General features: G+C 41.1%; 1 protein-coding gene across 1 annotated transcript in view; it reads left to right on the top strand.

Moving 5' to 3' along the window:
- Window positions 1–21,039: 21,039 nt before the first annotated feature.
- Window positions 21,040–25,647, top strand: part of LOC134621033 (fidgetin-like) — a 30,347-nt gene continuing 25,739 nt past the window's right edge. Inside the window, exons 1-2 of the mRNA XM_063467435.1 lie at window positions 21,040–21,280; window positions 22,152–22,182. Of these exons, the coding sequence (XP_063323505.1) occupies window positions 22,158–22,182 (25 nt within the window). The 5' untranslated portion in view covers window positions 21,040–21,280; window positions 22,152–22,157. The remainder of the gene's footprint in view (window positions 21,281–22,151; window positions 22,183–25,647) is intronic.

The following is a 25,647-nucleotide window of genomic DNA, read 5'->3' as shown; positions in this document are numbered from 1 at the left end:
TACACTATACATGCTTCCATTAGGCAATATCACCAGAAGACATAGCATACATTTTCACTGCTATGCTGATGACACCCAGCTCTATCTATTCATGAAGCCAGATAACACACACCAATTAGTTAAACTGCAGGAATGTCTTAAAGACATAAAGACCAGGATGGCCGCTAACTTTCTGCTCCTTAATTCAGATCAAACTGAGGTTATTGTACTGAAAATCTTAGAATTGCCCTGAAAATCTTAGAAATATGGTATCTAAACAGATTCTTACTCTGGATGGCATTACCTTGGCCTCCAGTAATGCTGTGAGGAACCTTGGAGTCATTTTTGACCAAGACATGTCCTTCAATGCACATATTAAACAAATATGTAAGACTGCTTTCTTCCATTTGCGCAACATCTCTAAAATTAGAAATATCCTGTCTCAGAGTGACACTGAAAAGCTAGGTCATGCATTTATTACTTCCAGGCTGGACTACTGCAATTCATTATTATCAGGATGTCCCAAAAACTCCCTGAAAAGCCTTCAGTTAATCCAAAATGCTGCAGCAAGAGTCCTGACAGGGACTAAAAAGAGAGAGCATATTTCTCCTATATTAGCTTTTCTTCATTGGCTCCCTGTTAAATCCAGAATTGAATTCAAAATCCTGCTCCTCACATACAAGGTCTTAAATAATCAGGCCCCATCTTATCTTAATGACCTTGTAGTACCATATCACCCTATTAGAGCACTTCACTCTCGCACTGCAGGCTTACTTGTTGTTCCTAGAGTAATTAAAAGTACTTTTTAAACCATCCAAGAAACCTTCCCAACTTGTGTAAATCTACAGTTTTACTTCTTTGGTCTTCACTGAGTTCTTTGGACATTCCATTTGTACTGAGAGCTGAGAAATATGGAAGACTGTCTGGTGATTTTAATTATAAATAAAATTATTTTATTTTTCTAACAGTTAGAAACCCAAATCTATCATCTCAGGATGCAGTAGTACACAAGCCACAGTTAAGTGGCATAGTAAGGAGAGAAAGGTTTGTGTTCACAATGGATGGTTCTGCCGATGGTTCTCCTCAGATCCAAAACACTTAGCATGTTATTCAAAGAAGAGGCAATGAAATTTGTTTAAAAAAATTACACTTCAAATACTACCTTTGTAAAATTTCCAACCAACTGTTGGAAATAGAGAAATAGGGTCGTAGAGCTTGTTCATGGCAATCAAAAGAACAATTGCCATTATTATTGTGTTTCAAGGCTAGTTCAAAATCGTACTTTTATTATTCTTTCAAACCACAGTATATAGACTTAGAGCAAATGGAAGAGGAGAGATAGGGGCAAAACTAAAAATAGTTGGTTGAAATTTGGAAATGAGTATTATCAAGTATTTTGTTGTGTTTTAATCTGTGTATTTATTATAAAGATTGAGCACATCATTGATTTTCTTGTGTTTCAAATGGGCAACTAACCACTGACATTGCAAACTGTGAGGCTGTGAATTGCCTTGTTCATTTAACATATTTATCCCTACGTAAACTAAACTAAAACTGAATTCAGGACTGATACCAACCATAGGAAAGTTGGTCCATGTGAGACAGCAAGTAGAAACTACAATATCAATATTCAAAAAGGCACGACACTTTAGTTTGTTCTGTCGCTACCTTGCAGATGGACAAGCCCACTGCAGTTGGTTCAAATTCAGAGTGCATAATTGTAAAATTATGGCCCAAGCTGCACAAATCTGAAGCTCTAGCTAGCATTTAGGTCATTTAGAATCTTAAGCACATCGGTGGGCTTTAATATGTTTATAGGTGAATGTTGTTGCTTTTGACAGAGCCTGACTAACACCGTCTAGTTTAAGCTGTCTCTTTGCTAGGACTCTTGAGTTTTGATTTCAGAGACGTATCAATCTTTTCGTCTAATTCTAGACAAAAACAGAGCAATTTTTCTCAAAATGTTGCACTGGTCCTTTAACAGAAACACGTGTGATAACTGTGCACACACACACACACACACACTTCAGCCAGCTACTTCATTGCTTCCCCCTGTGGTGTGAGTTGGGACCAGGGAAGCATGGACTTATTCACTGTCTGCCTACTTGGTTCTAATAGTCTGGCACAGCGTGACTGACGCTGGCCCTCTCAGCAGTGATTGAGTGTATTGATCCTGATCCGCTGCCGCCGGCGTGCTCCCTGGACACCAGGCGGGAGGAGACCAACAATCAGATCCTTCACTGAGGGAAAAAGCCCTCCTCATCTGCCTTAATCATCCGATCGATGATTAGCGCGCCAGCCCACTCATGTCTTTCTCTTGCTGACAAAGACATCTCCTCAGTCTGTGTGTGCACGTGTGTGTGTCTGTGTTTAAATCCTTACCTTCTTCTGTTTATTTCTTCCTCAGCTTTGGTGAGCACGTGGAAATGTAAGTGAAGCGAAACAGAAATATTCTACAGCGAGAAGGGCTTCTGCTGAGCAATCGTTTTGTTTGAGTGAAAGTGAGGAAGATGGAGAGTAGCTGATTACAAGGAGAAGAGGACAGGGGAACAGAGAAACAGATGTAGGATAGACAAAGAAAGGTGGGGGGATGTAATGGAATTTCATAATGGAAACTGGTGAATTACCAGATGCGTTCTGGGACTGGGATGCTTTCAACATTCCTCCGTCTTCCACCCCGACCCCCTATTTGTTGGCAGTGGGGCACTTCTGCCTTGTTCTTCTGCCCACTATTGGTAGAGCCGCAAACTGCTCCCATCACCTGGCATTAGTCCAGCTCTCACTTGTCAAGCTTTTAATCTGATTGTTAACCCGGTCCTAAGTGGCAGCACCGGAGGTTCTGTTTGCTCATGAAAGATATTGCGGTTGATTGAGCGAAGTCCACAGCTACAGTATTTCAGGGTTGTTGTTGTCCAACCATTTAAATGTGCGGATTATCAAAACTGGATCACGTGCTCTGCTTCTCAGGCAGAATCTTTATCTCTTTTGTTTTTTTCTCTCCTACTTTCTTAAATTAAGTTGTTCTCATCCCAAGGTCGCCCCTGTGCTTGTATGGCCTTGTGCAGCACAATGGAAGCATTATTTTTCCAGAGAGCACAATTTTCTGACCATTTCACCACTCTCCTGACAACATGTCATTCATTGTAGTTACAATACCTCACACTCAACATATTCTGAGAATTGTCTACTTTATGCTTTTCAACTTGAACAAATGGAACAAGGCCTTGTCTTGCATGAAGCGTCCGCTGAAAGCTTGTAACGACTGCTCCAGTCTGTATAGGGGTGGAAAAAGTAGCTGAGGGTAAGGGCACTATTTGTCCTGAGAGCCAAGGACAGAAACAGCAAGAGAAGGCAGACAGAAAGAGAAGGAATACTGAAGTGGAGGCTCTTTCTGTAAGCACATCCCCTTAACACACTCGAGCAGCCTACTCATCAAATTTTGTGACATTTCAGTGAAACTTTTCAAGGCTGCTGCTTTCTGCCCACCAGTGACAAATGCTCACTGCAATATCTGAGAAAAAATCCTGAGAAAGTTATCTGAGTGAGCTCATGAGCTCTGTCTTCTTGCTGTCGAGGATAAACGTACACCTATATAATGCATAGTATCCACTAATGAGCCCTTCTGCTGCACGTAGAGTACAACAGAGTCTAGCACATGATTACCTAAGCCCTTCACCGTGCACGAGGAAAATGCCAGCCAACGGCTTCTAAGTGCTCATTTCAATTACCTTCTATTAGGAATTCCAGCATTTACTGCCCCTCACCAAGAACCCACTTCTGCTGCCCACCCACTAACCTACACGCACTCAATCTAGCACCCCAATGGGCCAAGAGCCCGTAAAGCATACCAGCCACCAAAACAATGCATGATGTAAGTTTGGAGAGCCACTTCATCGAGAGAATCAGGCTGCAACTGTCCCTCGAGATGTGAAGCGGAAGAGGGGGAAGAAGCAGGAAACAGAATGACTGTTTTTAGAAGATCCACTTCTTCTTGATGAAGCAAAATCATTCCCCCCCTCCTTGGTGAAAATCGCTCTTGTGAATACAGAGGATAACTAACACTAAAAATGGGTAGTTAGTGTTCAAGTGGAGTTCTCCAACTTGCAAACTGCCTATCAAATATATGTGGAGGGCTTTTCCTTGAAACCAAATGCTGGAGTGCTCCCTCAAAGTAAGCAAAGCAAAAATGAGAAGCAAGATTAGACAAAAGGAGGATTTGTAAAGTATAGGAAATTAATCCAGTGCTTTCAGGAAGCACAAACAACTGATGACGATTTTGCTTTATGACGCTTGTTGGCTGTGGCCCAAACAAAAAGAAGAGAGTGGGAAAACAGCACACAACATCAGTCTTCACTAATGCTTGACTGACAGTCTGTTTGGTGTGACATGAGACAACCGCCCTGTTGTTTCAATTCTCAATTCTGCAGGAGATGATGGAGGGTGTTGATTGTTGTGTCATTCCCATGACAAAAAGGAGGCAGGGGAACCAATTAGTTGCAATAGCTTTCAACATTCCCCTCCAACCAGGATAAGACACAGAGGTTTGCACTAAGGCTTGCTTGACTCTGCCACTGACTTAATTATAAAGAAGGGATGTTTTCCCAAGGCCGGAACATGCACACATATTACTAATTCATTCTCCTTGCATGAATATATTGAATTTTGTATGCAGTGTGGTTTGGATGCATAAATAGTGGCATTTTTTTTGTACTGATGACCAGGCATTTTGTGCATATAGCATTCAGACGTGGAAAAAGAGATTGCCTGTGGGCATCAGTGATCATTTCTCAGGGAAAAAAATAGTTGGTGATGATAGACCAAGTCTTCACTTTTCAGCACTTTTTTTGTTCATAACTCCCTCAAGGGTTATGGAAGCACTCCATGCAGTCTTTTCTAAAATAATCTGTGTACCAGAAATGTCATCAGTTTGTTGTACGGTCACTGGCAAGTCTATGAATTCTATTGATCTATTGCAAATGGATCCAAAGATATCAAAATTCATCTTGCCAAACCTGTTACTTTTTACAGGCCTGCACAGTATGTGTTTTAACATGGTAATAGCACATACCGTGATACACCATTAAATAGGTAGTTTTATTTAATGCTTGCATCATCCAAATAAATACAGAATAATGATGCAAAAAAGTAAAACAGTACTGGCAAATATACTTCTAGCAACAACAAAAGAAATTTTGACTTTTGTAAAAAGTTCAGCTAATCGAAGATTTCCAAAAAAATCTGAATAAATCTACATCAAAATCTTTTGCTATATGTTTATTTGCTTTTAGAAATATAAACTTGATGAAAAGGTTAATATTTGAGATATTGTTATCAAGCACAGAATTTAATTATGCATCCATAAGATATAAATAAGCTAAACTCATCAATAAAAATGTAGGACACCTGAGAGCAAAGAGGTGCAAAACTGATAATCATCAAATTTACAATCTTTGCAATATATTCTAATACTAATACTAACTCACAGGGACAGACTCTTCCTTTTGTATAATGCATATGTAATAATGATAATATATTTATATAATACTTATATATATATATATATATATATATATATATATATATATATATATATAATACTTACTTATATAATATACTGTATTTTTTTTTATCAGAAGGGCACCATGAAAATGCTCCATCCCCTTTGTGCTGCAAGTATCACTCACACAGATAGCATTGGATTAAAACAAACTACATGCCAGTTTGATTTGGTTCAAACTTGATTTTTTTATTTTTTTTTTTAAACTGAGATCATTTTACGATGCTCCATTAGCCCCTTTTAACATCCCAGACTGCAAGCAGTATTTTAGCTGGAGCCTCAGCATTCTAAGACTAAATAAATATTGGGTGCCAGCTGTAGCAATGGCTGAAATTTATCTCTGTGTGTTTATTGAATATTGGATATTAATACTGATGCAATGGCAGGGTTGCCATGTATTCAATGATTCTTTGATCCTATGTGTGCGATACCTGAAAGTATAGGTAGGTTTCACGCTCAGCTTCCTGGAATTAAAACATAATGTCAGCCAAGAAATGTAAAGTGCAGCTTCATTAGCTTTTACTCTTTTTAACAGCGTTGAAGTTTTTCACAGTGGATTTTTTTTTATTCTAACAAATCATCTGCAGGGGTTGTTGCTGACTTGTTGGACTTCACTGTGTGAATGGTTCATCACATATGGCAGCTGCAAGCTTTCAGGCCAACTTGCTGAATTTGATAGATAGTGAAAAGGCCTTCGGGCAGCATGTGTTGGCCCTCCCTATCTAACGCTTTCTTTCCTTTTTTCTGCCTTTGTTTCTTCTTCTCCAACTCGCTCCCCGCGCCTATTGATTATCAGAACTTCCTCTCGACAACTTCCTCTCTAATATCTCCTTTCCTCAGCGTGTCTTCACTCCTCTGACTGTTGGAGGTTCTCCAGCACTCTCCAAACAGGTCTGATCCTTAACAAAGGTGAGGGGCTGGAGCTCGTTGTGTTCCAGCACAGCAGAGGTGAACAGAGAGAGGTCTGTGTTCCTGGCACTCGATTCCTTCAGCATGCTGTCACGTCTCTTCAACTCTCCCCTTCTCTGATGTTACCTGACAGGTTAGGGTGTGTGTGTGTGTGTGTGTGTGTGTGTGTGTGTGTGTGTGTGTGTGTGTGTGTGTGTGTGTGTGTGTGTGTGTTACATGCGTTCTGCAGTGAGGGTTAAGGTAGAGGGGGAGGGAGGAGGACAAACAACAGGATATGGATAGGGTCGGATTGGAGGGGGGCACGAGGGAAAGGATGCTAGGAAGAAATAAAGGTGGGAGGTAATCAAAAGCCGGGTGTATATGTGCGTTGTGGATCTATGTATAAGTGTGTTGGCATCTCTGTCTGTCTATCGATTTGTGTATTTGTGTGAGTGTGTGTGCCATGTACAGGGAGGGTGTGCGATGGCAATGCCTTCAGGCTCCTCCAGGCGTAAGAATCAGTGAGCAGGTGGAGCGTACCGGCAGCGCTGTCTTCTGACGAGTCCCTGCCGTCTCCTGTTTTGTCAGGACCCCTGGAGCAAAGACTGGAGAGCATGCGTGCATGTGTGTGTGTGCGTATGTGTGTGTTGCGAGCGGCTGGGATGCACTGTGATCATTACGATTCACAATGGCTTTGACAGCGGGGCTCTGGAGCAGTGGACACAGCATATGCCCAGGGAGATAACTGGTTGGCTGACTGGTTATCTTACAGGCTGGCCGCTGTGCTGACTGCGTCCACTTCACTAATGAATCCAAATCTTTTAATTCAACCAGACTTCACTTTGTATACAAGACCTGCTCGGTGAAGCTGATATGTCTGTATTGCATCAGGCAAGGCCATGAGTCTGAATTATTTGTTTGCTCTCAAAGTTGTGATTAATTTTGCAGAAGTCTCGCCTCTATTCAAGTGGATTCAAAGCAGCGGACAGAGAGCATGTTTTTGTTTTTGGAATGGGAATATTTGGAACTGCTGTTATAAAATGAAGCCTGTCTATAGTAATATTACTGGAGAATTGTCATTTGCTCTTACATGCAAACTCCTTCAACAGAGGAAGAGTTGTGTGTGTGTGTTTATGTGTGACTACCCCAAGTGTGTAAGTGGCTCAGGTGGTAAAGAAAGGACGTCCTAATAATAGCCCCCTGTCTCCACACTGGTCCACAGGCTGTAGCCGTATCGATTCTGCCTCTCCATCTTCAGTGTTGCCCGGCATCGTTATATAGCCGATACGAAGGGTTTGGTTGGGAATCTTGTGCAGCACAGAGCAGCTATTTCTCCAACCCGAGCTGGATAAAGCCGAACGCCCTGGGGGGAGACAGCAGTGGTTTTTAATTGTTTGTAGTGTTAGTTGGCCATGCTGGAGGCGAGCTCTCCAGGGATGGGCCTCCAGTCCAGGTCCTGACCTCACCGCTTACATACAAACATCAACAACAGCACCAACGTGCTAATGCACATATTCCCACACACATGTGCTGCAGAAATAGTGCCTAAAAAACACATAAATACTTGTATGTAATTAAAATCAGAATTAAGATTTATACTAAAGCCTGAAAAGTCTAACAAAAAATCTTTGCTCTGATTTGATCCCCATGATATCCATTACATAGGGATGGAGGTTTTTTTCTTCACATTTCATAGGAACACCAAAGACATATACAACTCTACATTAACTATATGCAAACTACGGCGATTTTTAAATTGTGGTAACACGTAAGATACATAATAAATGTGTTATGAATTTTACTTAAGTGCCTTTTATTCGTGTGCGAGACTCTAATTCATTCCTAACAGTGAGAACCCAAATGGACTTCTTATGCAGAAAATCTAAAATCTTATCTGTACTTGAGCTTTTTTCCCATCATCTGCAGAAGTGGATGTTTTATCCTTTGATCTGCAGTACATTAAAGTAATACTGTGGGTTTGAAAAAACCATTAGATGGCCTTTTGCAGGGCAGCAGGTCTCTTTTAAAAGCACAATGAACCTCTGCACAGATCAGGTTAGAAACTTAGTTAAAGCCACAATAACACATAGTCTCAAATTAGTCTTAAATGGTGTTAGCCCTCAAATAAGACTATTGACTCTTGACCTGTGCTGTTGTGGTTCAATTACACCTACAGCTTTTTCCTGTTTTCAGCTGTTCGGAGCGAGATGGCGAGTTCTCAGAATCACTCGAGAGTTAAAATATTCACATGCTGTGTGTTTTGCCTTCATGCCTGCCTATCTCGCAGTCCGTCTGTCTGTCATCGTGGCAGGTCTTGTTGAATAGAGAGTGGGTCATCTCCCTGACAGAGCTCAACTGGTAGTTATGGCAGCCTCGCCACGGCTGGCTGGCTCCACACAGTCACCAGGAGACAGGGGATCATCAAGTCTGTCCTCCTGCTCCACCACACACATATACGACTGCGTTGCACACAATCAAGTCCTCAATGTCTTAAAAGCAAAACATGCACCTACTATAATAAAGTTGTAAAATCATTACGACATATGCCTGCATGGATTTTACAATTATCACAGGTATGCACTATTAAAAAATTTATTTAATTGGAGTTGAATTAAAGCACAAAAGTAAAGTGTTGATGTAAGCAGCAAATTATCAGAGGCACAGGTATTTTTGTTTTTACTACACCTAAACTTGCATTTTTCAAATGGCGAGCAGGGGGCAACTCCTCTACTTACAAAAAGTAGATTTAGGCTGTGGCTGCCCTACCATACAAGCATGCAGTGTCCTCAGTCAGATGTAAAAATGGTTATGGACAACATACATCAGACGTCTTCACAAACCAGCTGTTGACATCCTATCAGTCCGTCTCTGAATACAGTCATTAGAATAGACGAACAACTAGCTAGCACCCGAGCAAGGTTAAAACTTTATGTTAAAATTTTATGTTATCATGACAACAAAAAGTTCTAGCAAAGAGCTAATTTTTTTCTCCTTGTGACAGCTTTTAAAAGAAGACCGAGCTCTTAATAACATTAAGATTAGTGAAAAACCCTAACCCTCGTCCTAGCCTAACCCTGCCTAGGTGAGCTACTACTTTGAACACATTTTAGACTTCATCAGTATAATTAGTATGATAAATGTTTCGTAATGATAAAAAACTTTAATCATTACCTTTTAATAGCCATTGTAGATACTCATATCTATCTGTGTACCAAAATTCATGACATTCTCCTTGACAGCACATCCCCACCACTTGAAAAGCAGCACAGTCCGACGCCTGGAAGGTTAGAAAATTGTTCTTCTTTTTATGGTTTTTGACTAAAGTTGTGTAGTGTCAAATAAATACTTGTATTTCCTAACATAAAAAGTGAAGAGTATTCAACTTTGATATATTTTCGCTGCTTAGGAAAAGCAAAGAGAAAAAAGAAAATAAAAAAGACATAACCCCACCAGTGAATGTCCCAGTTGTTCCACAAAGCCAACAGTGTTTTAATCTTCTTCGCCACTTAATGTCCCATTTAAATGTTCTGCAGCCTTCAAATATGAATCATGAATATCTGCGCCCGGGGGTTGGCCAGCACAGTCTATTAGAATACATCACTACCCTACCAGGGGACCACTTTGTGCATCCCTCTAAAATGTATCATATCTCCACTGTAGAGAGGGAGACATGACTTCATGTGTCTTGTGATGTAAGGATTATTACAATTCATGAAATTCAAACACTTATGGCAGTGCCATTAATTTGAACCATAAGCCATTGGGGAGAGATTTACTGCAGAGTTAAGGGCGATCACACCATTAAAGGACTTGGGAGGAAGATGGAGAGAGACTGCGAGAGATAACTGGATAGAGCTGGAACTTAGCAATAGCAGCAGCTGTTTGAATTTCATGTATAAGTGCAGCAATTAATATTTCCATTTCATGCTCTAAGGTCAACTTTGCAAACATTTCCGTCAGAATTAGAGGGGGAATCGTTGAGTTCTGAAGGTTCACTAGTTAAACCATAACCCCTGCCTTCTGCTTTGGCTCTATCTCAGACTACATGCAAAAGTGCTGAATTTTGCATGAGCGCCTGAGCGTATAGCAACTGAAACCCTATTGCGTTGTTTACTGATAGTTCCTTGAGGCATCTCACTCCACGCAGCCCATTCTGATAAGACAACGCACACAGCTGTCTCTGGTCGGTGCTGTGTGATGGTCTTGTTATACAGCAGAACAACAGGCAGAGGTCAGGACATGCAGACATGCTGCTTAGCTTCAAAATGACCAATAACAAAGTGCCCCCCTCGTGTTCATTTGTGAGCTAGAGTTGGTATAAATTCAAGTGACTTCACATTCTGAAACAGAATGGTCAGTCTTTCACACTGTAAGCACAACAAAATGCACTTTTTCTATTGCCAAAATTGAGATTTTTACTGCTGTTTGACATGATACGTTAAAAGTGTTATAGGAAAGATTACCTGACTTTCACCGCTGACAGTTATGGCATTATAATTAGGAGAATGTTAGCAAAGGAATAGGAAGCAGTGAACAACAGCTAGCCTGGCACCTGCAAGTTTTACTAAGATGTCATGTATGATGTGGGAAGTTTTAAGCAGACAAGAAAAAAAGGGTATAATTTGATTTTGTTTGGAAAAACTGACATTTGCAGAAATTAGAGAGAAAAACCTTCAAGTAAACCTTCCATAACTTACTAGGCACAATGCTATATAATACTCGGGATCAACCAGCAGCTCCTACAAAATAAAATGAATAGAAGCATGTCTAAGCTGAATACTGCATTTAAATCTAAGATAATAAGTATCTAATCAGTGTCTCAGGGAAAATTTAAAACAAAAAGTTAAACAAGCTAAGTAAAAACTCAGAGCCAGAGGAAAGAGTGAATAAAAAGCAAAAAAAATTAACAAGATTGTGAGAGCAGCTAGTTAGAAAGTTCAATTCAATTCAATTCAATTTTATTTATATAGCGCCACATCACAACAGTCGCCTCAAGGCGCTTTATATTGTAAAGTATACCCTACAATAATACATAGAGAGAAAAAAAACCAACAATCACTCAGACTCTACACAGTCTGGCTGAAGCTGGCTGTGTGGAGTGAGCAGGAGGACCCAAGTGCAGACATGAAAAACGAAACTTTGATTTAACTAAAGACAAGCCATTTATTTAAGGCTGGGTTAACAGTACAAAAATAAAAGGGCAAAGGTGAAACTAAACAATAACCTAGACTGGGTGAACTAAGATTCTAACATGAAAAAACCCTGAACGTGAACCTGAACCTGAACAGGAAGCTCTGACGTGGATACATAAAAAAACCTAGAAACATGACGTGAACATAGCAGACGACCGGACGAGAAATAAATGAAAAAAATATAAGAAAAGTCAAAACACTGGGTCAAACAACCCAGTACCGTGACAGCAAGTAATTATTCTTCAGCTACTCACTTAACAGTGTTTGTAGCTCGTGTCTGGCTCAGCACACACACCACTTTAAAATGGCCAATGGGAAAATAGTGGTTTTCTGATGGCCAGTTTCAATTTATGAAAATGGTTATGAAGTGGGTTATGGGCAATGGAAGAACCTAGAATCAATTTTGACATCAATCTGACCAGCTTTATTTAATATTTTAATTCATAAATATATGTGAGGGTAACTTTTACTGAGGTTCTACCTTCTATGGAAAAAAGTAAATGTAACCGCAGGTTATGATTTACCATAATGGTAAATCGTGTTGGCTTACAATGTGGATTCTTTTTACTTTTAGTCAGATACATAGAAACAGGTTTCAAAGCAACACACATTGATTTTCTCTAGCCCTTATTTCACCTCACCATAGAGACATGTGTTTGTATGGTGGACTTTCAGAATGAATCCAGCTGACTGTAGTCTTCTCCAAGTGGCTCAAGCTCTGTGTTTGCTATCATTTGTCACATGGCTACAGTGTTATGGGTTCAAACAGAAATTTGCAATGGCTCAGTGCACTCCAACAGCACAGTTTTCCATCTCCGCTCTACCCTGGCCCAGTTTCATTATCCACAAGGTATTCAAGGAGTAATGGCTTCTAGGGCCACAAACCTATTGGCCATTTCAAGTTCTTTGCCCAGACCTTTGTTGTTATTGTTCAAGAACTGTGTGCAAGTGTTTGAAGAGACGGAATCGCACAGCCAACTGCAGCCGTACATCTGATTGTGGTAGTAAAAGACGTGATCTCTGAGCAGCTCCTTTGAGGATTTAAATACACATTGTAATCTTTTGCTTTAAAGCCGATTTGACAGCAGAAAAGTATGGGGAAAAAAGCCACAGAGAATTTATTTTAAATGTGGCCTTGGTTCTTGCATGCTCCAATCATGCAAGAAATTCTCCACATTCACTGACAATCACACAACTACAGTATATGAAATAGGAAACTGTATATAAACTTGTCTTTTCCCAGGCATAAAATAATTTTCTGCACCAGTGGCAACAATTAAGGAAATTAACGGCGCTGTATCATGTCAACAAGTAAAAATAGCTTTGTTTATGTGCTTAAGATTCGGCTTTCTGCTGTGTCTACATGCAAACATTGTCTGAAAACCGGGCCGTCTTTTCTCTGGGGAGTAGCTGTAGTGTAACTTCAGCTCCATTGAACATCACTCTTCACTGGGTTTGAGGTATCTGATTGAGTCCATCCATGTGGAGCGCTATTGAATCAAAAGAGTAAACCTCAAGGATATGGCCCACCACACACACACACACACACACACACACACACACACACACACACACACACACACACACACACACACACACACACACACTGTGAGCTAGGATAAATCCTCACACTTACAAATGACAGCACACACACAAAACCTCTGAATTTTAAGCAGGTGCACACACTTACAGTTATCCTAGAAATGTTTGGGCAGTTACACAAGTTTTGTTACTCAGCTGTGGACTGAAACATGTTCAACTCAAAGTGCTATGATAAATATAGACTTTTCAGCTGTAATTGGAGATGTTAAACTCTTGAGGAAGCTACTTTTACACACAGTCCACTGTTTTCAGGGGCTCTGCTGAAATTAGAAATGCTTTTCAGAAGACCTGCTTTAAAAATTAAGCAGGTAAAAGATCTGCAGTTTATTCCAAGTCTGACATTTGAATGGGAAAGCTGTGGTTCTTAATCCAGATCATACATTCAAAGGAGCTCTCAAAACAAGTGAAACAGGCCATGCCTCAGAGTGAGAGAACATTAGGAGTGTCCATATAAGCCGTTCTGGTACATTTTGAGAGGAAATAATAAGGCCTGGAGGTCCATGGTTGATACTGTAGCAATGGTGGATGTTCACAGCTGCAGAAAACTCTCCACCACAGCGACAAACACTTTTCAGGAGGTAGGCTTGTCATTATCCAAGTCTAAAAAAGAGACAAGATTCAATAAGAGAAAATACAGAGATCACGCCACAAAGCCTCAGACTTTGCCAAAACACATCTAAAGCAGCCAGAAGAGTTTTCTTAGGATAGATGACACTGTGATCAACCTGTGACAAATAAGGAAGGGAAACAAATCTGGGCAAGGCTTAGAACAGATCATGATCTGAAGCATATTGCATTATATCGCAAATGAAAATAAGTGTACCATACAGAAGTGGCCAAATCAGGAATTTTCACTAACAAAACTGAAGCCAGAAAGGTTAGAAACAGGCAACAACCAAAGCCAGCTGAAGTAAAGGCCTGGTAAAGCATTACAGAAGAGGACACCCATTCTTTGACAATGTTCAAGGGCTCCAGACTTTAGCCAGTTATTGCCCAAAAGGGGTTTTCTACAAAGAGGTAGAAATCAGCATATTATTTATCCTAAACATATTTACATTTGTGCCATATCGTATTGTCCACAATAATGCCAGTATGACACTGTAACAGTGATGTTACAATGAGACAAGCCCAGAAATGCCTGAGAATGAGATCGGAGTGGAAGCAGTTGATGATCCTCGACTTAGTCAAAAGGGAGCTCCTTCAGCAGCTCCCAATGAAGCACAATGGTTTACAAAATACGCAAGAAATCCAATCTGGCTTAAGGCGGAAATATTAGACTTGTTTTGAGGCAAAAACACATTGTCAAGTACAACCAAACTGTGAAGGGCCATGAAGCCGAGACGCTGGCAGTTGCTGAAGTGCAACCTAGAAGTAAAGGACTCGACCTAGGATGACTTGAACATTCATTGGTTGCATGCCATATGACACGAAGCTGCTTTTACTTAAAATTTCCAGGAAAAACACTACCTAAGCTACTTTTGTGTTTACATTTGATTTATGTTGTGTCATATTGCTGCATCACTACTGTTGCACGATAATTCAATTTAATTCAATTCAATTTTATTTATAGAGCGCCAAATCACAACAACAGTCGCCTCAAGGCGCTTTGTATTGTAAGGTAGACCCTACAATAATAGATACAGAGAACAAAACAACAATCATATGACCCCCTATGAGCAAGCACAGTGGGAAGGAAAAACTCCCTTTTAACAGGAAGAAACCTCCGGCAGAACCAGGCTCAGGGAGGGGCGGGGCCATCTGCCGCGACCGGTTGGGGAGAGAGAAGGAAGACAGGATAAAAGACATGCTGTGGAAGAGCTATACTATATAGTTGCTACTGCTGCTTGCAACTTGTGGCCCTAAATTCACTCTTTGAACTTGGTAGTCTCTCATCACTAATAGCAGCTCGCTGAATGATAAAATGCAGTCTAGTATTTTTTTTTCTGTATTGTCAGATATAATTTTGAGACTACGTTGCACACCCCAAATTAATGCAGTGTTTTTATTCAGCCCCTTGAATTAAAACTGAGAGTCTGCACTCCAGCTGCATCACGTCAAATAGGGTGGTGGTACGGAGGTAAACCTGTGAAAACTGCGTCAATGTCCAAGAACGTCTAGATGTGTAAGAACTGTAAATGTATCTGTTTTAAAAACTTCAATTTACAGTCTGGGCATTTGAAATCTTTCAATTCTTAATCTGCTCAGAGTAAATTTCTTTTTTAAATTCAACAACTGATTGAAGCAGAGGAGCCTGTGATTTATCATTTAATCCCAGCATGTGTCATCGGTTCTTCCCACAACACTGAAGAGATTTTTTTTTATCATAATTATATTGTTCCTGATTGTCACATGTTGATTTGCATTAGTGGTAAAAAAAAAAAAAAAAAAAAAAGATAAATTAAAAAAAAGCAAATTCCTGCTCTGAGGGAGATTGGTCTGATTTCAAAGAGGCAACAGAGAGAGATAGAGATGGACCGGTCAGCAACAATAACCCTGCACTCACCACTGCAGGAGCCAATGCTGCACTACTCGGCTACACCTCTCAAGTGGTTAATTAAATGAGTCCACGCACAGAGCTAGCACACTACGCTTGGTTTACCATAAACAATGTGATTAAAGCGGCCATGGGGCAGCCAGAATGTAGAGTTGGGAAGAGAAAAAGAACTCCAATCACCATGGAGATGTGTGAGAAAAAAGGTATGAATGCAGATAGGGATGTCATTATTACTTTTTTATTCATTATTTTCATAATGACTGTCATTATGCACAGGCTCTGATTGAATTCCATTTTGTTAGTCAGGTTTGTGGCGAGCAGAATAATTATCACTTAAGTGATATTAAGATTCATGCTGAACATTTTCATGGTCAGAGCCTGTGCATGTGCAAAAGGACTTGCTTGTCTTTGATTATAAAAGAAAAGCAGAAAGAAGTGGAAATGAGTTGTGACTGATTAGAACAGAGACTGTAACGTTGCAGATCGTTTTAAATGCCAAATGGGAATATTACACACACATTTAAATGCACCATTTTATTGTTTTTACTTTGATTACTTCATGAACAGCATAACCTCTTTTGTTCGAAATGGTAAAATTCAAAAGCACTCATCCAGTCAGTATATAAAAGTGATGCTTACATCGTTAGAGGTGTAACCATCAGTGGACTAATTCATTTACGGCATGTGAAATAAAGTGTATTCATTGATTAAATCTGTGCAGCCATAAAAATGGAGGATAACACGGTCATTTAGTTGCAAAGAGACTTTGCTTTGTGAATCTGTCAGAAGAATCCAACAAGAAACAGTTCTTTATGACGCATAAGAAGAGTTCTTACTAATGTCAGCACATGGTGACACTGTATTTCATTCGATTGTGAAGTCGACAGAGGCCTCGGTGCTCTGTAACTGAACGAATGCATCTGTGAGACGTGGCTGCTTCAAGCACCCATATTTTATCTCTTTACGCACAATCTTTGGATGATTCTTTTCTTATTGTCAACAAATGTATGGCCTAGTTTTCTATGTTCATTGTAGCCTACTCAAGCAGGAGGAGGAGGAGCATTTTGTACTGTGGAAAAGTCTCGAGTTTCCCCTCGTTTCTTCATGTTTTGGTAGGAAAATACGTGCAAGCTTAAAATGAATCCAATATATGAGGCAAAAACAGAGTTAGCACCATTCTGATGAGCTTGAAAGTCAATATTTGGTGTTATCACGTCTATTCTTGAACACAGCCTGAACTGGGAAACCACTGTACTTTTCTGCACTTTTACTTTTGACAAGATCTCAGCCCCAAACCAGAGCCTCCTCATGAATTCAGATTCATCACTGAGACCTGTCGCCACTAATTTTCATTCTGCTTCTTATGTAATTCAGCATACCTCAGCCTTTTCTCCCTGTTTGCCTTTCTTAAGAATTACCATTAAAGAGTGGCTACATGGAAGCAAAATACAGAGAAATGGGGGAGACTTTTGCACAGTACTGTATGTAGGCAACAGTATATTTCATGGTACAGTAGAATGTAATGCTGTATATATTCTTACATCAGGATGCACTCCATATAAACTAAATACCTCTTCTCCTATAGGAGTTTTAACACTGACAGTTTGGCATCAAGTGTGTATATATATGTATATATGTATATATGTATATATATATATATATATATATATATTCCAGTGAAATCTTAAACATCATATCAATATTTTTTTATATAAAATATTTAATATCTTTTGTTTGATATAGTTAAAGGATAACCTTATGTAACCCTATGCTATCAGATCATGACTTTTTTGTATCGCTCTCCAAAGCCTCAGCAGTCAAGAGATGAAGAAAATAATCATTCTGATACTCACAAAAAATATTTTTTACATTTTCCAAAAAAGTCCCTTTTGTTTGTCTCTAAAACAACAAGATTAGATTAGTGTGTGGCGCTAGGGTTGGGGTTGCCACTGATGAGGATTTTGACCTTTATCAGGTTGATGCTTAATGACTGCAAAATATTGGAGCTGAATTCTTACAAACATCATTTTTATTAAATGATGCTATAAAAAAAAATAAGAAAGAAATGTGGTGGTTTGGGGGTTTGATAGTCTCCAAACATAAAATAAGGAATTTTTGGGCACTGTGTGAAATAATATATTGCAAGGAATACTAAAGATAAAACATTCCCTTACTTGCTTTGATTTTGTCAGCTTCATAATATATGCAAGATGAGTTGGCTGTTTTGGCCTTTAAAAAAAAGGACACATGAATTCCCAGCTGAATTCTTATTGAGTTCTTCGATGTACTTGCACATCGAAGAACTCTCTGTCTCCGTGTTGTCTTTTCTCTGCTCTGTCTCTCTCTCTGCCTCACACAGCAGCAGCAGCGGCAGCAGCAGCAGGCAGGCCTGCAGCTTACCAATGCGTTCAGTGAGGGGGGATTTGGCCAGGCTCTAATCAATCACTGACAGATTACCTCCAAAGCCACTTCCACAGCCATTAAAGCAGGACAAATGCAGAATTGCAACTGAACAAGTTGGAGTTTTTAAGCCAACACCAGGACTTCCTGGTTATTTGTCAAAGTCAGTGCTGCTGAGCCGCATGAGTGGTCGTGCGAGCGTGTCTGTGTGTGTGTCTATGTGTGTGTGCACAGGGCTCAGAGGCAAAGCGGGCCAGCCGTTCACACTGTGTGTCAGGGAGAATGAGGGAGAGAGCAATAGACAGTAACAGAGTGACTGAGTTATTGTTAGTGTGTGTTTTTATGCTGTCAGGTGTGTGTGTGTGTGTGTGTGTGTGTGTGTGTGTGTGTGTGTGTGTGTGTGTGTGTGTGTGTGTGCGTGCAGGTGGCTGCGTCACTCTTGGGCCACTGGAGCTTACAGTAAATCACATTCCCCTTATTGCCAAATTTAGCAGCTTATGTTCAATAGGCTCTGCTCAAATCTACACCGCGTCCTATCAGGCCCTTAGTCTGGGTTATAAAAGAGGACTGGCCACACTCTAGCCTCAAAGCACAGACAACTCATCCCTTTTTCTATTTCCCTATATTATTATTCTTTATCTGAGAGACTGGAAACACTGTCTGGGCTTTTCTAATCTCTCCGTTTTCTCCCCTTGGATTTCCTGCCTTTGAGATTCCCCTACAATTGTACCCCATTCACATGGGCTTTGTTTACATCAGGGTATATTTGATAGAAGACACAAATTGGATATCATCATTTTCATTTTCAGCCTGTATTACCAAGGGAATATGGCCTATTCATAATGTAAAGAAAAAACATTTTATTCTATAAGCCTTCCTCTTTATCGAAATAGATTCTGACATTTTTACTTCGTGGCAGACAAGGCAGGTTAAGTGCTGATAATTATTTGGAGAAGATGAAGAAAAATATGATATGCAGGGAGGTGACATCAAAGCAACGGGTTTTGTTGCATGTTCTGCCTCTTATAAGCGGGAATATGATACATTTGCAGCAGAAGCTTGATTATTGTGACGTTCGGGGATTCCTTTGATTAGGTGCTTTGTTTTTGCCTCGCATTAAAGAACAGGACCTCGTGTTTCATTTAGCACGGTAATTTCATAAATAACACGAGAGATTTCTTTGGGTTTTATTTATTTAATTAATTAATTTGGGGGCTGGTGGAGGGAGGGGGAAAATTCACCAAAAAAAGTGTAGCGTTGAAATGATGAGGGCCGACATTGAAGTCTGCAGGCGCTGGGGTTGAAATTTAGCTGGTCATGTGACTCTAACCCCCCCTTCTTATGACCCTGGAGATGGAGAGAGAAAGAAAGAGAGAGGAGGAACACAGGAAGCAGGATTGTATTGGTAGGTGCGTGTGCGCATTGTGTTTTGTGCACTGTGTGGGTGTCCATATTTGTGTGTGTGCGACTGTGTTTCTCCACCCCCCTCCTATTCAATTAAGAGCTTAAGCTCATTAGTGGCAGACTTACATCATTACCTCTCCAATGGCTAATGAGTTAAAATCTATTTAGATTTATGTTGCTGTTAAATCTTTCCCACACACACACTTTTACACGTCACAAAAGTAGCCTTACACAAGGTTTTCCATAGCAGTGTGGGAGCCTTTTATAGCAACACTGAATATTCAAAACACTTGAATTATACCTTTTGCCTTCAGTATGGAAATCAGAGAGGGGGGGAGAGTATGCTCTGTAATGTAGTTACACACTGTAATGTAACACAGAGACCTGTTTTCCCCCATTTAAACATTACAGACCTGATGCATGGAAGCCTTTTTCCCTCTAACTAATAATTAGCGCTGCCTAACAAAAAGATCACTCCTCCACGAAGCCATTACATAGTGATTAACTGAGGTTTCAATCAATTTTAATTAATCCTTGATTGCATTGCCGGCTTGACAATTTTAATGAAGTGGTGGAATTGTAAAATAATAATAATTATTGATAGCGAAAGTTGCAGCGCAGGCCCGAGCCATAAGAAGCAGGAAGGAAGGAAGGAAAGGAGGGAGGAAGGAAGCCACTGGTGGAGGTGTGCGTGACCTCAGCATGGATGCACATTTAACCCCGAGTTATTATTGTTTCAAGCACATTTTTAATAACCTCACTTTAAACTTGGCTACATCAACGATGATTTTTTTTCTCCCCCTCGCGCGCTAACTACTTAGTGGGGTGATATTAGGAACAATGAAGTGACAGGTCTTCCATCTTTGATGTCTTGTTTAAACCTGGTCTCCCCGCTGACGCTTTGATAACGCGCTAACTGGGACATTTTCATTCTAATTAGGGCTTCAATTGCTAATTCCATATTGCCTGCTATAATTATCACTGGGAGATATTTGCGACTGCTGCGTGCGCTCGTGTTTTTTTCTCTCCATCTTCTTCTTCTTCTCTGCTCGGTTTAAGAGGTGAATGCTAAAGTTTATCATCAGTGAGAACTTTTAAGCGATCGCGAGCACTGTGCTTAAATCAGTGTCCATGTTAGCAAATCAGTTCGTCGGTGATGTGCAAAGATTAAAAGGCGTTTCTTTTGCGTCAGAAACGCGCTTAAAGTGTGTCTGTCTGTGTGTGACCTTTCATATCCTAATACAGCTGAGTGGAAGTGACTTGTTAAAAGGCGCCTCTCCTTCAGCGCAGGCGTCCTCACTCTTTCTGTGTTTGCCTCTTTCGGCTCATCTCCCATCACCACTTCCAAACTTAACATACAAATCAAGTGCCCACAACAACCTTATGGGTAACAATTGGATTTTTTTTCCACCCCCCCCCCGCCCCCCCCCACCACCTCCCTGCTTCACCGCCGCCTCCTCCTTTTGACGCATGCGCGTTGGCGAGCGTACTGGTCAGTCTGAGAAGCAGCTGTTCAGCGCTGGTGAAATTCCAACATGGCAGTGGCTGTGGTCAGTGTCTACTGCGTTAACTTGGGATGGTTTCAGCTCACACGCAACCCGGCTTAACCTCGGCACCTCGCTCATCAGCAGGACCCCTCGCAGGGATCGATGCGACCATAACACCCCCCCCACACACACACGCTCTCTCACACACACACGCGCACACACGTGAGAGGTCGACCTGTCACTGGAGAGGAGAGAGAGAGAGAGAGAGAGAAAAAAGGTAAGGAACGGGGATCCGCTGCGTCTGCAATTAGAGCGAGCGGTCAGAGCAGACAGCGCGTCTGTGTGGAGGAGACGAGCTCGGAGCAGCCCGCCGCTCATCTCGGAATAGTGCATGTGCAGTTTGTGATCTGACAAGTTTCCCGATTTGCGAGCGATGCCCTCTGCGTAACGGGTTATTTATTCATCTGTCGGTGAAGCGCACCTGCGCCACGCCGCGCGTGGATCGCACAGGCACGGACACGTAGGCTGCATCGTTGGCTTCCTGTTTGTGTGTGTCGACTGTGCGGCACTCCGAACAGAAAAAAGCCACAACTTGGGTGCACACACGCACACTCACACACACACACACACACACACACACACACACGGAGGCTTTTTTCCTCTCCCCATTAGCTTCCATGAGGTGGGTACGGTTACAACAAGTTGCGCGTGCAGTCAGCGGATCCGGTGATATCGCGGCACGTGTAGCTATTAATGAATCTCACAAACTGGACATTTGTGGTCGTAAGGAGCGGATTTAACTCGGATGACAGATCCGCACCAGTTGATTTTTCTCCGATATCGCCCTCCTCTTCCTCTTCCTCCTCCTCCTCCTCCTCCTCCACCGCTGCCTGTCATCTCGGGCTCCACTTTCTAATGAGATGCATATAGGTTAGATGGCTCTCCTATTGAGTTGCTTGCTCCAAAGACTCGCAGGGCCCACCTCTCACACGGCTTGAAATCCGAGCAGTGTTGCACCCAGAAAGTGTCTCCTATTGTAAAGCTTTTTTTTTCTTTGAGAGGGAATCCTTCCTTCCGCCTTTTCTTCCACAAATTAATTCCAATGCTCTCTCCTCCTCTTCCTCTCTCTCTTCTTCTCTCTGTTCCAGCACGACATGATCAGCAGCAGCAGCGTCTATGGTAGGTTGATGTTTTTTTCTCCATCAACTTATGTACTTGTTCACTTAAATGTATATATATATATGTGTGTGTGTGTGTGTGTGTGTGTGTGTATTTATGTATGTAAAACTATTAAAATAACATTGGGCAGCTGGGGTTGGGGGTGGGGGGAGCTGATGACCTCAGATTGTTTTCAGTGTTGACTCAAAAAGTGAATTCTTCATGTTTGAGATGGATGTCCAAATTGTAGCTGTGTTGTTTGGATTAATTTTCTTTCTCTTAATTTTTTAAAAACTCATTTTTTTTCTGTAACACAAACACAGCTTTGTGTAGCACACACACTACCTGGTAATTAATATTTGGTGACTAAGCCGGCAACATCTAAATTACACATGGCTTAATTTTGCAGCTCTAATTCGATTTTTTTCAAGATAATAAATAAATGACATATTTGTAATGGAATATTGTTCTTGAACTTTAAAAAACAAAACAAAAAAAAAACCCTCAGAGCTGCAGATTAAATACAGCAGTTTGAGTAGGCTAATTATTTTTTTCCTTGACATTTCAGAATATCATTGAAACAGAATAATGTGCTCAGAAATTCACTGATCATTTAATGAAACAAATGGATGTGACTGGAGTCACTGTGCGCGAGACCTCTGTCACATTTTTACAAAGTGAAAAATACATATTTATGATTTTTTTCCCCTTAGTTGCACCATATCTTTTTTCCTTTATTGTACTAAAGAAACATTCAGTGCTAGTTATTATTTTTCTAATCAGGTGAGGGATTTCTTACGTGATAGAAGAACGCTGATGACTTGACTTGAACGCGCCTTGCTCCAAAATTAAATTCAGTTTTGAAATTTCAGCCACATAAACACACAAACAAAACAACCCTGCATGCGTGTTGCTGTTGTGCCGATGCACAATAAGAAGGTTCACGTTGAAGGCGAGAGTTTTAGGATGGATGACGGCCAAGTTCTGTAACTGCACAGTCTTGGTTTTTTTCTAGTGGCTGTTAGTGAGAACTCAACCTTTCGTCTCTGATCTCTGAGTTCACACATGCAGTCGTTCGCTTCACCTCACCTCCTCTCCTCTCTCCTGCTGCTGTGTGTGTCTCGCCTTTATTTCTCTTTATATGTGCGCGCGCTGATGTTCTCACACTTTGGTGAAAATGTAGAAGTTATCCTGATACTGGTTTTATTGTTCCAAATTAGCATGCAGGTATGCACATGTAAGTAGCAGCAAACAGTTAAAACTGAACAGTTTCTGCAGCTTTTTTTTCCTAAATTAGTCCAAACTGATTTTATTTGGACGTGCGGGTCTGATTTGCAGATGTAATTTTTCTGTTCTTTTTATTGGGCGCTCGCGTACACTTGTGTTCTTGCTTTGTTGCTGTTTTTGAGACTCGTGTGAAATGCTAGCTCTGACGTTTGAGATGGGTAGCATGAGCTTTTCCAAAGGCAAGAGTGTGTGCACAAGAAGGAAACGCAGGAGCAGCCACACGCGCTGTTGATTTTTTTGTGTGTGTCTGTGGCCTACTGTAAATAATGTAGATACTGAGCGGTTTGTTTATTCCTTTGCTCCAGTCCTCAGCGTAAGATCTGCGTCCACTGTGTGAGCTTGTTGCAGTGACAGTCGCAATAATCCCCCTCATTATATACATAAAGTATCGCCTCACATCTCCAACGGCCTCACAGTAAAGCTAATAGGGACAGAGTGTGGAGAAATAATAGGAATAGCAGAAAAAGTGCTTTACAAACAGGCGGCCCTTTACTCTGACTTTATATATCTAAATGTGGACTTTTCCCTCAAATGAACAGAGAGAGTCGGTGTGCTGCGAGGGTGGCGAAGCTACTCCCAGTGGGGCCGTATAAATAAATTATCCTGACACTTTTTATCAGTATGTAATGTTTACCATTAAAAGCTGTTTTACCATCCTGCAACCACCGGCATGCGATCTAGTCTGCCCCGCGGGACTCCTGCCAGATGTAAGGGGATGTGCGTGTTGGGGGGGGGGGAATACCGGGCTTTTCAGACAGAGGGAGAAGGAAGGAAAGAAAGAGAGACATTTGTTAGTCTTTGCCACGTCCATATCAGTGGATTTCTCCTGTCTGAGCATCCTGACAAAGGGGCCTCTTCAAATGAGATCCAGGCAGGGTTGTCATCTTTTAGCAAATATGTTAAGTGTTATCTTTTGTGCTCTTGGCTTGCCGAGCGGAGCTGGACCCCATGGGAGCCTGGCGCATGCAAATAGAACAAATCCCTCTCGGACCTGTCTGTCTGTTTCGCTCTCTTCCATCTCTCCACCTCCCCTCCCTGCTCCCCTTCTTTTCTCCGCGTTTGCTCGACAGTGCGTCAGCCTATCTTGTCTCTTTGCTCTCTCATCTATTTCACTCTTTGTCCACTTATTTCCTCCCTCTCTCTTCCTCTCTCTCCCTCGTTCTTCTCTCTCTCTGTCCCAGAAGACAGTGCTGGGGCTGTGTGTCAGCTAACTGTAGCGAGGCTGTGTAGTCTTTGTGTGTTTCCCTGCGTGCTAGCTGACAGCCCCCTCCTCGCTGATCCAAGTTCCTCTTCTCAGAGACGGCAGGTAGCTGTCGGTAGGGCCGCTGCCCGTGTTTCTCCGTAAATGAGTGGACGCCAATTCCTTAAAATCCTTGACACTGTGATCCACTCTATCCTCCTCTTCCTCTTTCTATGTTTCCCCCTCCTCTCCTCTTTTCCCTGCTACACTGGCTGCATCTTTTTTTTTCATAGTTTCACATGGGGGTTTTGTTTTTTGTGACTGACAGTTGCTACTTGATAAATTTTTTTTTTTCCTCTTTTCCCCGTGTTGCGACCCAACCTTTTTTACACACTCTTCTGATTCCTATTCACTTTTCCTGGCATCTCTCCTTCTCAGTGCTGACTAGTTATTATCCAGTCAAAATCTGATGGGTGTTCTTAAGTGAAGGGATAGCCACATAAGACTGACTCAGTGGAGGAGTAATACCTACAGCTTACTACCAAAGATCCTGCTGTAACCTGTGATGCTCAGTGCTAAGATTGTGCTTTTACACTTGAAATGCCAGACGTGGTTCATCAGGTTTTGGTGCTATTATAAAAGGGGAAAAAACATGTAAGAAAAAGTTAGACGTTAAAAGATGTGAGGTAATGAATTTAAGTTTGACACAAATGAGGAAAGAATTGCAATAAATACAGCGGAAACTGATCTATGACTAATGTTACCAAATTTACAGATTTATTACCCCCTCTCAACACACACACACACACACACCATCCTCTAAAAGACATCCTGTCAAATTCATTTCCATGTTAATTCCAGGATTAAAAAGCATTATCTCCATTTCTTTGAACTCTGAATCCCCACAAAATGTTTGAAGTTTCTCATTTTATGTAATGCATCGTTTTTCATAGGTTTTAATCAAATCAAAGCGACAGTTATTTTATACTTTTTCCTCCCTCCTACCTTCTTTCGCTATC

Source organism: Pelmatolapia mariae, linkage group LG23, assembly GCF_036321145.2.
Source record: "Pelmatolapia mariae isolate MD_Pm_ZW linkage group LG23, Pm_UMD_F_2, whole genome shotgun sequence".
In the NCBI taxonomy this organism is placed as follows: domain Eukaryota; kingdom Metazoa; phylum Chordata; class Actinopteri; order Cichliformes; family Cichlidae; genus Pelmatolapia; species Pelmatolapia mariae.
The sequence above is the reverse complement of the archived record's forward strand: the minus strand, read 5'-3'. Positions and strand labels throughout refer to the sequence as shown.